This window comes from Neofelis nebulosa, chromosome 2, assembly GCF_028018385.1.
Source record: "Neofelis nebulosa isolate mNeoNeb1 chromosome 2, mNeoNeb1.pri, whole genome shotgun sequence".
Taxonomy (NCBI): domain Eukaryota; kingdom Metazoa; phylum Chordata; class Mammalia; order Carnivora; family Felidae; genus Neofelis; species Neofelis nebulosa.
In genome coordinates, this window is record NC_080783.1 from 38848287 (window position 1) to 38863568 (window position 15282).

At 40.0% G+C, this 15282-nt stretch overlaps 1 protein-coding gene across 8 annotated transcripts in view; it reads right to left on the reverse strand.

Annotated features, from left to right (window-relative positions):
* CCDC150 (coiled-coil domain containing 150) overlaps positions 1-15282 on the reverse strand; it is a 99617-nt gene that overhangs the window by 7543 nt on the left and 76792 nt on the right. For all 8 annotated transcript variants that reach the window (XR_009256535.1, XM_058710493.1, XM_058710484.1 and 5 more), the window contains 5 exons: positions 12859-12987; positions 11295-11464; positions 8894-8987; positions 7692-7861; positions 6364-6490 (listed from right to left, as the gene is read on the reverse strand). Coding sequence is in view for 7 of the 8 variants with exons in the window: in XM_058710493.1 (XP_058566476.1) it covers positions 6364-6490; positions 7692-7861; positions 8894-8987; positions 11295-11464; positions 12859-12987 (690 nt within the window). In the remaining variant the exon portion in view is untranslated. The remainder of the gene's footprint in view (positions 1-6363; positions 6491-7691; positions 7862-8893; positions 8988-11294; positions 11465-12858; positions 12988-15282) is intronic.

The window sequence follows — 15282 nt, forward strand, 5'->3', positions numbered from 1 at the left end:
CATCTGAACAAATAACCTTAATTTTATTCCATTTGCCAAGAACACAATTTGGATCTAACTGTTCTTTTATAAACTAGTGAGTTTTGCAGTATTGTACCTGTCTCAAGACTAAAATTATAAAATGAAACCTGTAAGACCTGTTTGTATGTTTATGTCTTTTATACATATTAGAGACTTTTTTCCTACCTTTGAATGGTATTGCCAAAATGACTTTGTAAAGAGCTCTATTTAATTGGTTTAAAGACAAACAAGTATTTATATGTATTCAGTGTTCTCTAAGAAATAGAAAATCTAACCCATATGATTTTTTTTTTTTTTTTTAAATTTTTTTTTTCAACGTTTTTTATTTATTTTTGGGACAGAGAGAGACAGAGCATGAACGGGGAAGGGGCAGAGAGAGAGGGAGACACACAGAATTGGAAACAGGCTCCAGGCTCCGAGCCATCAGCCCAAAGCCTGACGCGGGGCTCGAACTCACGGACCGCGAGATCGTGACCTGGCTGAAGTCGGACGCTTAACTGACTGCGCCACCCAGGCGCCCCTAACCCATATGATTTTCAAGTTCACATGATCTAGGATAATCATCAACAAACCAAACAATGAATTTAAGCTACCTTTTTCCTTCTTTAATTTTTTTCTTTTTCTTTTTTTTTTTTTTTTTTTTTGTGAGGGAGAGTGCATGAGCAGGGGAGGGGCAGAGAGAGAAGGGGACAAAGGATCTGAAGCAGACTCTGTGCTGACAGCAGACAGCACAATGAGGGGCTTGAACTCACCAACTGTGAGATTAAGACCTGAGCTGAAGTTGGATGCTTAATCGACTAAACCACCCAGGTGCCCCTGAAGCTACCTTTTAATTAAAACATCCATGTCTTAAGAATTATCAACATTAGCTGTAATACTTCCATTCTACCCAGGTTTACTAAAAGTCAAAGAAGCTTATCTATGTCTGTCACAGAATTTGTCGGCAAGAAAGATAATTTAAGATCATGGTTAGCTGATTTCATGTCTCATAAAATTTTCATGAGTAATCTAAATGTAATTGTTAAATGGAGGATAAGTTTCCAAAATCTTTTTGAAAACTTTTAAATCACACTAAAATAAATGAAATGATGGGTACTCACTGAATATCTAGATCAATTCCAAGTAAGATAAAATACCAAAACATAACTAAACACAGGTTTATCCACTTTTGGCTTCCTTTCACAGAGGAACTAAAGGTATTTGTGTCTGTTAGTAAAGCTGTTTTGTGCTACATTAGAAGTTTACTATGAGGAAGAATAGACTTCTAGAAATTAATGGATTTACAGACTGGCCAACCCATAGAATGTTAGTGTAACACACTCCACAACTGCTTACTTCCTGGGTTTTACTAGATATGAGGATTGTAAGGGTTAAGAATTCTAATCAATATATGTAATTGTAATTACTTTGAAATAACAAGGGTGAAAGGAAACAACTGTGTATTAAAAGTAGTAAGTAAATGACGGACTGTTCTAGAATAAGAAAGAGGAAAAGACACAAAACAAAATCTGAATGGATAAAAGAAAAAATTGAAGATTTGTGGAAAAGGAATCTTAAGAAAGGAATTTTCTGTGTGGTCAAGGTGGCTAAGTTAGAATTGGTTTATTCAAGTTTCTAAGGAATGAATTTGGTGAAAAATTAGAATTTGTTTTTTTTCTTCATTATAAGGACAAAGTTTCCTTGGACTATTGGTCTGTTCTTGATAAGATTTTATGAAAGTTTTTTTTTAACCTTTTGGGTAATCTACCTGAAAGATAAAGATTTTGCAACTGAGCACAATAATTTACCGTGCTTCACATGGTCTTTTATTAAGTCTGTGATTACTTAAGAAAACCTAGTCTTGTCAATATTAAGAGCTAAGTTTTGTTCACAACTATGTAACCTTCTGTATTTGCCTTTAAAATTTTCCATTATCAGTTTAACTAATACTTCGTAATAATTTGTGATCTTATTTAGTCACATGTTCAAATGTTTTGACAACTTCCCCAAATCAAATTCTAAATGGGGTCTTTCTGATCTCAAAGCAACTTGCAGATTTCCCAGATAGTCCTTGGAAAATCTCAAAGGATTTGTGTCTCACCTTGTAAGAGAGAAATGTTAAACTAATCAGGCTTATTTGGTATGCTAAATTACATGGGAAGCATTGTCAAGTGATGATAAACCTTACATAATATTCGTACAATGTGTGTTATTAATATGTGTTCTAGAAAACATAGGAAATTCCTAAAAATCTGATATGTCCTTTTATGAGTCATAATTTCAGTTTTTATCTTCAAATGTTGTATATCATGGATATAACCAAATTTCCTTGTCAATCCTATTACAATGAACTCTCATCAGATCTTTAAACATGAGCATATTAAGGTTTTTTATCATTTATAGACAGCTATTGTTATACTCTGATACTTTTGCAAAAGAGAGATTTCTGGGAAGGAGCCTACTAGGTACTCTTGACCACTGACATCCCTGCCGTAGTAGGTATCAGTAGATACCGTACAAGGTATCAAACCTTGGGTGCATATTTCACACTGAAGAAGGCCCCAGCTGACATGTGGTCCTATGTAAAGACGTTGCAGAGGCTTCAAAATCAAACTGACAAGTAGCCGACATTGAGGTAGACTGCTTCCTCCCAAGACGTCAGATCAAAAATTATTTGTTTCTTTCTATTCTTGCTGCTCTGACAATCCTTATCCTAATTCTTATATCCTGAAGGTCTTTATGATTGTTTTGCCCATGTTTTGCCTTGCTCTGGCCTGCAAAGATGATGCCATTGCAAAGGGGGTAATGTAACCTCCAAACAACTGGTGGATTTGCCACGATGCTGGTAATTCTATAGCTCTGCCCATCACACATTTCTCCCTACCAAACTGCCCCCTCTCCATTGTATCATACTCCCTACTCCTAGGGGTCATTTCTCTGCCTCTGGCTAAAAACTCCAAACCAGCGGAATCTTGTATCCAAGCTCTGTATAAAGAAACGGACATAGGCAAGGGCAACCAGTCTGTGGTCTACAGACTCGTAAATTTTACTGGCTTTCATGGCTGTCGCCTTTCTAATCCTGAGCCACAGACTGAAATCAGGACTTACAGGAGGCACTCATGATCCAAAATTCGCTTCCTTTGGCAGATCCCTACTGTCTTGGCTAGGAGTAAGTACAAATGGGAATACCATCAGAAACCTCTCCTTAACTCTTGAAGGTACTGCGGAATCTACTGATGAAGTAACAGCTGCCCAACAAAAACCACTAGACTGTCTGAAGTTGTTCTGGATAACAGGACAGCCCTATCATCTTTTAGTTGAACACAGAGGTGTTTGTTCTGTGTACAACACCACATGCTGTACTCAGACGGACACTTCTGGGGAGGCTGAGACTCGGCTATGTAAGATCACTGAACAAGCTAAGCTAGTTGGCTTGAGAAAGGGACTCCTTCAACAGAATCCTTCACTTATTTGACTTTTTGATTGATTTGGGTCTTGGGGACCAAGGCTCCAAAGGACACTCTAGATGTTGGGAATTAGCATGCTTATAATAACCTTAGTAGTCTCCCTAAGTGTGTTGTATTCTCTCAAAACCTTGAAACACATGTTCACAGTTGCTAACCACCAAGCAAATGATCTAAGACTAGAACGTCAGAACAGAAATGAAGAGAATGACTGACTTAAAAATGTGAATCTAAAATGTCATGGCCTGTGAATGCCACGAAGAATATCAACAAAAAGCATGACCTATGAATACCACACAGAAATTCAGCAAAAAAACTTCAAGAACTCCCGAGTAGTAGCTGGGAGTAGATAATGCCTTAAACTTTAATGACCTCTCTCAGGCTGAGAGTCTGATCAAAAGGGGGAATTGTCGGGGTGTCTGAGTCGGTTAAGTGTCTCTTTGTTTTGGGTCAGGTCATGATCTCACGGTTCGTGAGATTGAGCCTCACATCGGGCTCTACGCTGACAGTACAGAGCCTGCTTGCGATTCTCTCTCTCCCTTTCTCTCAAATCAATAAACTTTAAAAAGGGGAGGGGAAATTGTTAAAAAAAAAAAAAAAAACAAGCCCAAAATGGAGTCAGCTCTCTGTCACCAAACTGAGACTTAATGCTTCAGCGATTCTAGAAATGGACTCTTAAACCAGTCCATCAGGAATTGTTTGATCAGTACCAGTTAGGTCATCTGCCTGATAAGACCTGCCATCCCCTAGAGGAAAGTAGTTTGCAGTAACCAACCTGCTTTTATACCTAATGTAAGTTGTTCCTGTTCCCTTCCACAAATGAAAGCCTTTCATTTTGTACAGCTCCTTGAAGCTCCTTTTTATCTGCTAGATTGGACACTACCTGATTCGAATTGAGTTTTGCTCAAACTCTTAAAATGTTTAATATGCCTCAGTTTATCTTTTAACATTACTTAAATCATTTTGCAGAGCTCCCTTCCTCCTCCAGTGCCCTTAAATTAGTGCTGCTTGATTTTTAGGAAAAGGTGGCAGCAGAGAAGGGAGAAGATAAGAACACAGTATTCTGAATGGGTGATAGTGTTTAACGTGCAAAGTTGTTTGTATCTTTTCTTTCTACACCAACTCATTGTTTCTGATACTAACTTCATGACACAGTGCTGGTCTTTTATTACTACTCAACTAACTTCTTGTTAGCTATTCTCCCATTATTTTAATCATAGCTTTGTCAAAACTGGGTAAGCCCTAACAACTATCACTTACTTTGTATTTAGTATGTTTGGGCACTGTGACAATGACTTTACATATATTTTCCAACTTAAAAACAAAAAGTAGTTATGATGATTTCCATTTTATGACTGAGGAAATAGACTCAGGAATTATTGCAGACAGTAAATGTACACATTGTTAGTAAGAGGCAGAACTGGGACTCTTAAGTGGTGTGCCCTTGAGCCTACCCCTGATATCACACACTCACTCTGCCCTTGGTCTCCTCACAAGGTCACAATCTCCAGTGATCCTTGTTAAAAGGATCTACATTTTATAGGTACTCTGACAACTATCTCTGATTAAAGGTGCCTTTAATTTCAGGGCACATTTTTGTTTCCCACAGAATTTTGTTTCTAACCTTTAAAAAATTAAAAAAAAAATACTCATTTTTTGAGAGAGAGATGGAGACAGAATGTGAGCAGGGGAGGGGCAGAAAGAGGAGACACAGAATCTGAAGCAGGCTCCAGGCTCTGAGCTTTCAGCACAGAGCCTGACGTAGAGTTTGAACCCACAAACTGCGAGATTATGACCTGAGCTAAAGTTGGACGCTTAACCAACTGAGCCACCCAGGCGCCCCTCTTTCTAACTTTTTAATATTCACATAGTGTTTTGTAATTTGCAATTCTTCCCTCCCCTTTGTTGATGATACAACATTTAGTGTCTGTTTAATGATTTTTCTATTAAAGTTGCCTTTCGATTTGTTTTCTATGTTCACCTGAGCCATGTTGCTTGGCCCTAGTCTTCTAAAGCCCAAAGTAACTGTTCTAGTTTCGAGTCTTCATATCTCCTGTTTCTCCTTCATTCTTGCCTATTCTCCACTACCACCAGACTAACCTTCCTAAAATTGTGCTTACAGTGCACTATCCCTTTCTCAGAAACCCACAGGGCTCCACTTTGACTGGAAAGTTCACCTCTACCATTCTGTCAAGGTCAGCTGGTACCATCTCAGCTAACCACTCTTTCTCAGACACTTCCCAAAGTCTGCTCTGATCAAGAGAGAAATCCTATCCATTTGCTCACACATCCTGTTCATTTCTCTAAGCTTTGGTCATCCCCTTATACTGGGTGTCCCAGCCCTGCTGGTTCTGTCTCAATTGTGTACTTTCATTTCTCTTCTTCTATCACCCAACTTTCCCTTGCTTTGAATTCCTTCAAGATTGTACCTAGCCTCTAGTTACTCAACAGAAGTCCTCAGCTGTTTACCTTATTTGTCTCCTTTTGTAAAGAGGAGATCATAATGAAATAAAGGTCATGCAGCACGCACCAGAGCATGGACCATACATGCCTCTCAGGAGAAGATAGATGAGTGACGGGTGCTGGTGAAGCGAACTGAGGGGACAGATGATTGGATGTCTCCCAATGGCCACTTCCTTCCTCTAGCCCTCAGTTATCACTGTCCAATGCAAAAGCTGTCATTGAGACATTCCTTCGCTGGGCAGAGAACTGTCTATCAGAAACTTTCTGTGTTTTGATTTACAAAGAGCACAGAGATGGTTTGATCACTTTGGGCTTATTGGTCAAAGAGGAATGAAAAGGGCCAAAGAACAGCTGCAGCCATTCTTGGAAATCCTGCGACTGGTTCTCCTCTTAAAAGATTCACATCTAGAAACCTTTTTGTCACTCGACTGCATACCTCAGTCATTTCCCGTTGCGCTGCCTTCTTTGCCGTTTCTCTCTCAGTTTGAAACTGCTTTCTTAGGGCTTCTATGCGTTCAGCATGCATTTCTGCTTCCACTTTGGATTCCTCAGTCATCCGTTCTCTGTTTAAAAAAAAGGTAAGTCACTCTTAGAAATCATCTTAGCAGGTAAGGAAGGCCTGGACGATCATGGGCAGCTGTCCAGAAGGTACGATTTACACATGAGAAGTACATCAGGCACCAGTACATCAGTACACAGCACATCAGGTACTGTACATCAGTACATCAACTCACTGGTCTGGAGCCCATTAACACAAAGGGAAGAAAAGCATTTACCTGTAGCATTAAAAGCCAAAAAGTCTTTCAACATCAAGAGAACCAACCAAGAGTGAAACATACACTCTTGTTTTAACCAGCAACCAGTCTTGAGCCAGCAACATTTCACTAGATAAAATTTGCACAGCTCATGGACAGGAAAAATGCCTTCTCTGCTTTAGCTTATACCTTCCTCATATCCATATGTTCACGACCTGAAAGGCATAAAGGTCTATGTGCACACTGCATTTCCCTTGGGTAAAAGTTTTCATGGAACGTTATTTATATCTAAATCCTATTTACCAAGGTGCAGTTTACAAAAAACTCTGGCGGCCTGACTTGAACTTGATACGTTTGACCTAATCTTAGGCCCAAAAGGAAAACAATGGTTAAAGATTTGCCTGAGTGGAGTCATCCCACTCCTCCATGGGTTCTTCCCATCCAGGCTGAGGCTATTCCTTTTCCAAATCATGCTTCTAAAGGACACATTAGCTTTTGATAGAAAAAGCTTGGCAGAAACATGCAACATTCTTTAAATGTTGGCTTTACCTTCATGTGGAGCAGCAGCTTGACACCAGATGAAGGGAGAGCTGAAAAGGAGATTCACATGAGCATTCCCCAGCCTGCTGGCGGCTGCCACTGCTCAGGATGCCTGGTTCCTAACACAGTTCTGCTGGAGTACTAGTTCCACGCAGAAGATGAGCATTTTTAAAAAAAATTTGTTTTTAATGTTTTTATTTATTTTTAAGACAGAGAGACAGAGCATGAGTGGGGAGGGGCAGAGAGAGAAGGAGACACAGAATCTGAAGCAGGCTCCAGGCTCTGAGCTGTCAGCACAGAGCCTGACGCGGGGCTCCAACTCATGAACTTTGAGATCATGACCTGAGCTGAAGTTGGACGCCCAACCAGCTGAGCCACCCAGGCGCCCCTAAACAGTTTAGGTAAGTGAGCCGGACGTAACTCTCCCAGAGGCTCTTCCCTAATTTCACTGTGACTCTACTGCCCTTACTTGAAGGTTTCCAAATTTTGTCGCTCAAGTTCTTTGTTTTCCAATTTCTCCTGCACATGATCAAGCTTTGTTTGTAGATGATTATTTGTCTGGAGAGCTTGCTCCAGGCTCATAGCCAGTTTCCTGTTGTCTTCTCTAGCTACATCTAGAGCTTTCTGTAGAGGCTCCATCTGAAAGAGAGAAGACTCTCTTTAATTCTACTGTCACAGATAGATTCAAGAAGTCGGTAACACTATATACTCACTCCTTACACTTTATCATCAAATGCCATTGAGACAATAACTGGATGGAACCAGAACTAAAGATTCCAGATGCCTGGGATATAGATGTGAGAATTTACTGCAGACACTGCTTAGGAGACTCTTACACAGCAATGGGAAAAGCAAGCTCTGCTGATTACTATGAGCTTTGAAAAATGGAACCAACTTATTTATTTTAAAAATTTTAAAGTAAATTCCCCTTTCCAATCTTACAACTTCTGGTGTCACTACCTAAAGAGAGAAGAACTGGAAATTGTTCCTTGTATGTCCTTCCAGAAAAAGCTTATTTATACGAAATATCAAAGACTTTTTAATATATGTGCATATATACTTATAAATTCATGTGTGCATATATCCATGAGCACACACATGTAAGTGTGTCTCATTTATTTTTTTTAATTTTTTTTTAGCGTTTATTTATTTTTGAGACAGAGACAGAGCATGAACAGGGGAGGGTCAGAGAGAGAGAGAGACACAGAATCCGAAACAGGCTCCAGGCTCCGAGCTGTCAGCACAGAGCCCGATGCGGGGCTCGAACTCACGGACCGCGAGATCATGACCTGAGCTGAAGTCAGACGCTTAGCCGACTGAGCCACCCAGGTGCCCCATAAGTGTGTCTCCTTATTAATAGTGGGGTCACTCCAGCTACTTCTGACTTAAATTACAAATTATTCCCTAAGCCCTTTAACTTCTGCAATCATTTATGCATTAATAAGTAAAAAGAAGTAAACTATATCAGAGAGAGAATTAGGCATAACTGTCGTCCTGGTTTGCCAATAAATGACTCACTGTAAGGTTGCAGGCCCACTTCCCATTTGTAAACATAACTCAGACTTGAATGAAAAAGAGATTTACCTGATTACTTACCCCATTTTCCTAAAAGAGCAATGTCCCAATAAAACCAAAAATATCAATATTCTCATCTATAATAATGGCCTTTACCTCACTGTTGTGCTGGGCATCCACAACAAGCATTCTCGCCTGCCACTGGTCCACTTCTGCCTCCAGCTTTTGCACCCTCTGTTGATTTAGAGCCCTGAAAATGGGAGACACAGAAAGAGTGACTACAGAAAAGAACCATCTAGGAAGGATACCACTGGGAGCTACAGGGCACTCTTCTTCCAAGAAGCTCAAATAGCATATGTGATAAACTACAGATGCTCAGAATACCTTAGAGTTGGCAGGTGACAATTAGTAGCCTCAGCTTCAGGTTAAGAAACTAAGACTCCCAAGGATTAAAAAGTTGTCCCATCTATACCTGGGTGGCTCAGTCAGTTGAATGTCTGACTTCCGCTCAGGTCATGATCTCGTGGTTTGTGATTTTGAGCTCCACGTCGGGCTCTGTGCTGACAGCTCAGAGCCTGGAGCCTGCTTGGGATTTTGTGTCTCCCTCTCTCTCTGCCCCACCCCCACTCATGCTGTCTCTCTCTCTCTCTCTTAAAAATAAACATCAAAAAAAATTTTTTTTGTCCCATCTATGATTCAATTTGTATTGATACATTAGCTATCAATACTTGTCAATGACTAACTTATGAGCTGGTAATTTTATACTATATACATATATCACCAGTACAAAAATATATTGCTTCTAGATGGATGGGCCTGCTGTTGAGATTTTGCTTCTAAATACAATAGCTACCCAGAATCTTATATGTGAATGGTGAACAATTTTCAGTACCATCCCCTTGACTTTTTTATGTTCAGAGGCAATACACGTTTATAATATGCAAAAAACAAAGATAAGCACAATGGAGAATATAAAACTGGCACTTGTTCTCCCATAGCAGAGAGACAATAATAAGCACTAATACACCCATCACAATATATTTCAGAGGACCCGTTAAACTGAAACCATTTGCTCATTAACCTCAAGGGGAAACTTTTATGCAACTTGAAACTTTCAAAGAAGGAGTTTACTTCTTTTTTAAAAAAAATTTTTTTTAACGTTTATTTATTTTTGAGACAGAGAGAGAGCATGAACGGGGGAGGGTCAGAGAGAGGGAGACACAGAATCTGAAACAGGCTCCAGGCTCTGAGCTGTCAGACGCGGGGCTTGAACCCACGGACTGCAAGATCATGACCTGAGCCAAAGTTAGCTGCTTAACCGACTGAGCCACCCAGGCGCCCCGGAGTTTACTTCTAAAACATGGCTAGAAGTAGGTCTCAGAATGATTCATCTAAAAATATTAATCTTTAAATAGGATACTAATAAATAGATAATTCAAACTCAACTAGGCATGGAGCTTCAATTATCTAGATAATTACTAGTCTGCAGACCCAAGGACAGGTTTAAAGGGTAGCAGTAATATAGCACATGAATTTCTAGAATACATACTCCTTTACATCATTACAAAATACGGGAATTTTGAATTTTTGAAAGTCATGTTTATTTCTACTTCCAGATACTCCCTAATTTTCTAGATCTTTATTTTTTTTATAATACCATGTTTTACTGAATAGGTCTACATTTCACCACTTCTGAAATGTCAAGCTAAAATAGAGGACTTTTAGAGAGCAACAGAGTAAAGGGGGTGAACTGTCAGATTCATACATTTAGTGAGTGGTAAAATAGGGAGAGGGAAATATGTAAAACTTTGGATTGGAATTGGAGGAAAAACCTGTTCAGGACTGAAGGGAGGTCCTTGATTTCAAACAAAAATCTCCCCGTGAATAAAGACTATACAAATAAGAACTTGGGTTTACAAAGAACATCGAATAGCACAAAACCCCATTAGGCGGAAGAAATGGCCAGGACAGAGGGGTGTGGGCTGTGGGGGCAGCCAGTCTGCAGCAGGGATGGCTGGACTACAGGCTGGGAACCCCGCTGGAGGCCACAGCTCAGGTACAGGATCTACAGGGAAGAGCAGGTTGGGAAGTCTAGAGGCAGAGGTTAGTGCATTCACCAAAATCCCTTGCTCTCCGGTCAAGTTCCTAAGATGTTTCCCTAAACAGGGGCTAGATCTTTATTTTAAAGTGACTTTGTTTCTCGCCGTGCCTGGGTGGCTCAGTTAAGCATCTGACTCTTGAATTTAGCTCAGGTCATGATCTCACAGTTCATGGGTTTAAGCCCCACGTCGGGCTCTGCACTGACAGCACAGAGCCTGCTTGGGATTCTCTCTCTCTCTCTCTCTCTCTCTCTCTCTCTCTCTCTCTCTCTGCACCCCCCCCCCCGTCTCTACTCACATGCTTTTGCTGTCTCAAAATAAATAAACAAACATTAATAAATAAACTTAAAAAATGAAGTGACTTTGTTTCTTGACTGCATGCCACTCCTTACTATAATGGAGCCGACATGCTCCATTACATGCACAAAGACAAAAAAAAAAAAAAAAATCTCCAGTACCTTTCTTTCTTGAGGCCTGCAATCTCTGAATCCCTCCGCCCAAGCTCTATTTGTACTTTTTCCAGAGCACCTTGCATCTTACTGTGAGAAGCCAGCACATTTTCCAACATAATTGTAACTTTGCAGTTGTCTTCTTTAGCCTCTGCCAGTTGTCTCTGAAAGTTTCCCACCTAACAGAAAATGAAACAATACAAAGATATTTGATCCTTTCTCCTTATTCCACTGCTGCTGAGTCCCATTACTTCTAGGCAAGAATATGGAAACCAAGCATGGCAAAATGCTAAGAGGAATAATTGAAGCATATTTCATTTTATTGTTAAGATCTTAAGTTATTGTGACTTTGAGAAAAGAAAACTAGCCCCCGCCCCCCACCGCCAGCCACCCTATGGAGAACTCTGCAGCACTTCCCAACTTTTGTCATGTTATAACATCTGTATTAACTGCAGACAATGGGATCAACAACTTCCTGGTTCTAGATGTGGTCCCAGGCTGGTCTGCTCTGGCCCTGATCAGTTATCTTGGGACAAAAGAGAACACACCTGAAGCCCATCAGAATCAGGAACATGTTAGTTACACATAGTAGGAAGGTTACTGTTACCAAGGTCAGATGATTTTCATTAGAAAACATTAGGACTTTCAAGACTGGAAGTTAAAAAAACACTGGGGGGTGCCTGAGTAGCTCAGTTGGTTAAGCGTCTGACTTTGGCTCAGGTCATGATCTCATAGTTTCTGAGTGTGAGCCCCGCACTGGGCTCCCTGCTGTCAAGGCAGAGCACATTTCAGATACTTTCTCTCCCTTTCGCTCTGGCTCTCCCCAGCCTGTGCTCTTTTCTTTTCTTTTCCTTTTTTCTTTTCTTTTCCTTTTTTCTTTTCTTTTCTTTTCTCTTTTCTCTTCTCTTCTTTTCTTTCTTTTCTTTCTTTCATAAGTAAAATAAAATAAAAACCAAAACCAACAGCAGTTAGCAGCGCCTGGGTGGCTCAGTCAGTTGAATGTCTGACTCTTGATTTCGGCTCAGGTAATGAACCCACTGTTGTGGGATCGAGCCTTGCATCAGGCTCTACTGACTGTGGAGCCTGCTTAAGATTCTCCTGCTCTCTTCCTCTGCCCCTCTCTCCTGCTTGTGCGCACATGCTCTCTCTCTCTAAAACAAAAATAGGAGCACCTGGGTGGTTCAGTTTGTTAAGCGTCCAACTGTGGTTCACGTCATGGTCTCACAGTTCATGCGTCAGAGCCCCAAGTGGAGCTGTCTGCTGTCAGGGTGGAGCCTGCTTTGGATCCTGTCTCCCTTTCTCTCTGCCCCTCCCCTGCTCTCGTGTGCTCTCTCAAAAATAAACGTTTAAAAAAATAATAAAAAACAAAAACAAAAAAAATTGGGAATTAAATCATGTATTTTTAAGGAAAATATTTTACAGCTCTTCTAAAGTTATCTTAAAAAAAAAAAAAGCTCCTCTGATCAATCCTCGTTCTCACCAAAGGTAACAGGAAATGAAGGAATACGACTGCGCAAGATTTCTTAAGCACCTCATTTCAATAACAAACTTTCAAAAAGGATTGATGCCTTGCCTTCTTGCTCTCTCTGTCCTCCAAAGCCTCAAGGTCCCCTTTCAACTTCTGACTCTCTTTTAGGGCTGCATCACGACACTTCACTGCTCGGGAGAGCTCCTCTTCATTCTTTTCAAGAATGGATTTCACCTTAGTAGAAAACAAGGAATGATAAATAATTTGTCCAAAGCACTATAAATCAGCAATTAGAATAAGAAAAAGCAATTTGGACACCAAACTTAAAATGTTTATGGGGCGCCTGGGTGCTCAGTCGGTTAAGCGGCCGACTTCGGCTCAGGTCACGATCTCGCGGTCCGTGAGTTCAAGCCCCGCGTCAGGCTCTGTGCTGACAGCTCAGAGCCTGGAGCCTGTTTCAGATTCTGTGTCTCCCTCTCGCTGACCCTCCCCTGTTCATGCTCTGTCTCTCTCTGTCTCAAAAATAAACATTAAAAAAAATTTTTAAAAATGTTTAAATATGCTCATCCACTATAATAAAAAAAACTTTATTAGCTACTTTTCCCTTTAAAGAAAACTACGAAGCAAAAAAAAAAAAATCTGTGTGAATAAACATGAGCAAACCTAATATATGTCAATCTCCATGAAAATACAGGGTAAGTGATAAAGGAGATAAGACTATGAAGGTTAGATGTAAAATGGTGGGGGTGGTGGACTGATTATCCTAGAATTTAAAAATACAGTAAAACCTTGGTTTGAGAGCATAATTCATTCCGGAAACATGTTTGTAATCCAAAGCACTTGTGTATCAAAGTAAATTAAAAAAAAAAAATTTTTTTTTAACGTTTATTTATTTTTGAGACAAAGACAGAGCATGAACCAGGGAGGGTCAGAGAGAGAGGGAGACACAGAATCGGAAGCAGGCTCCAGGCTCTGAGCTGTCAGCACAGAGCCCGACGCAGGGCTCGAACTCACGCACCGCGAGATCGTGACCTGAGCTGAAGTCGGCCGCTTAACCGACTGAGCCACCCAGGCGCCCCTCAATGCAAATTTCAAGAACCATCAGCTCAGTTGTGATCATGTGATGTCTGGCGTCACACACTACTCATATTGCAAGACATCGCTCCTTTATCAAGTTAAAATTTTTAGAAATGTTTGCTTGTCTTGCAGAGCACTCGCAGAACAATCCAAGGTTTTACTGTATAACAACTGAAAGAATATAACAAAAGCCAAGATGAATAAGTAGCGTCAAGAAAATACTGTTATAGAAGAATGCATCCTAATTAGAAATATGAGAATTTTATATCCTTGAAATACTTTTTTTCTTTTTTCTACACATTCAAATGATCACAGTATTTTAAATATTATTTTTAAAAAATGTTGAAATAATTAGATTCACAGGATGTTGCAAAAGTAGTGAAAAGAATCCCATGTATTCTTCACCCTGCTCCTAATGGTGTGGTGACATCTTATACTACTGTAGTTCAACATCAAAATTAGGAAACTGACTTTGGTGCATTACTGTTCACTAGATTAACTGGCCCACAGAACTTACACAGTTTTCACCACTTTTTTAAAAACCTGCATTCATCTCTGAGCACGCACATAGCTGTATGTAATCTGATCTCATGCACATTATTCATGAACCATCACAATCACAATCAGAACCGTTCCATCACCACAAAAGAATTCACATGTGCTACTTCTTTGTGTATATACACACTCTCCCAAACTCATCCCTGGTCCTGCGGCAACCAATAATTTGTTCTAAATCTCTATAGTTCTGTCATTTTAAAAATGTTAAACGTTTTAATATAATTAACTTTTGTATAGGTAATACATTCACACTATTCTTTTTTATCAGCATTACCAAGGTAAAAATGACCTGCAAGAAGCTGTGTATATTTAAAGTATAGTTCTGACGTGTATAAGCTCTTGAAGCCATAATCAAGATAAGCACTTCCATCATCTCAAAAGTTCCCTCATGGGGGCGCCTGAGTGGCTCAGTCCGTTGAGAATCTGACTTCAGCTCAGGTCCTGATCTCAAGTTTGGTGGGTTAGAGCCCGCAGTGGACCCTGTGCTGACAGCTCAGAGCCTGGAGCCTGCTTCAGATTCTGTGTCTCTCGCTCTGCTTCTCCCTCATACTCTCTCTCTCAAAAATAAATAAACATTAAAAAAAAAAAAAAGTTCCCTCATGCCTTTTTGTAATCTCTCCTTTCTGTCTCTCCTTGTTCCCACACCTCCACACAACTAATCTGTTTTCTGTCACAATAGTTTTTTTTTCTAGAATTTTGTATAAATGGAATCATATTGTATGTACTCTTTTTTTTTGTATGGCTTCTTTCACTCAGCATAATTATTTTGAGATTAATTTTGATGTAGCAGTAGTTCAATCCTTTCTGTTGCTGAAGAGTGTTTTATTGTAGAACATACCACAGTTTACTTATCCATTCACCTTCTGAACACTTGAGTTGCTTCCGGCTTTAAGA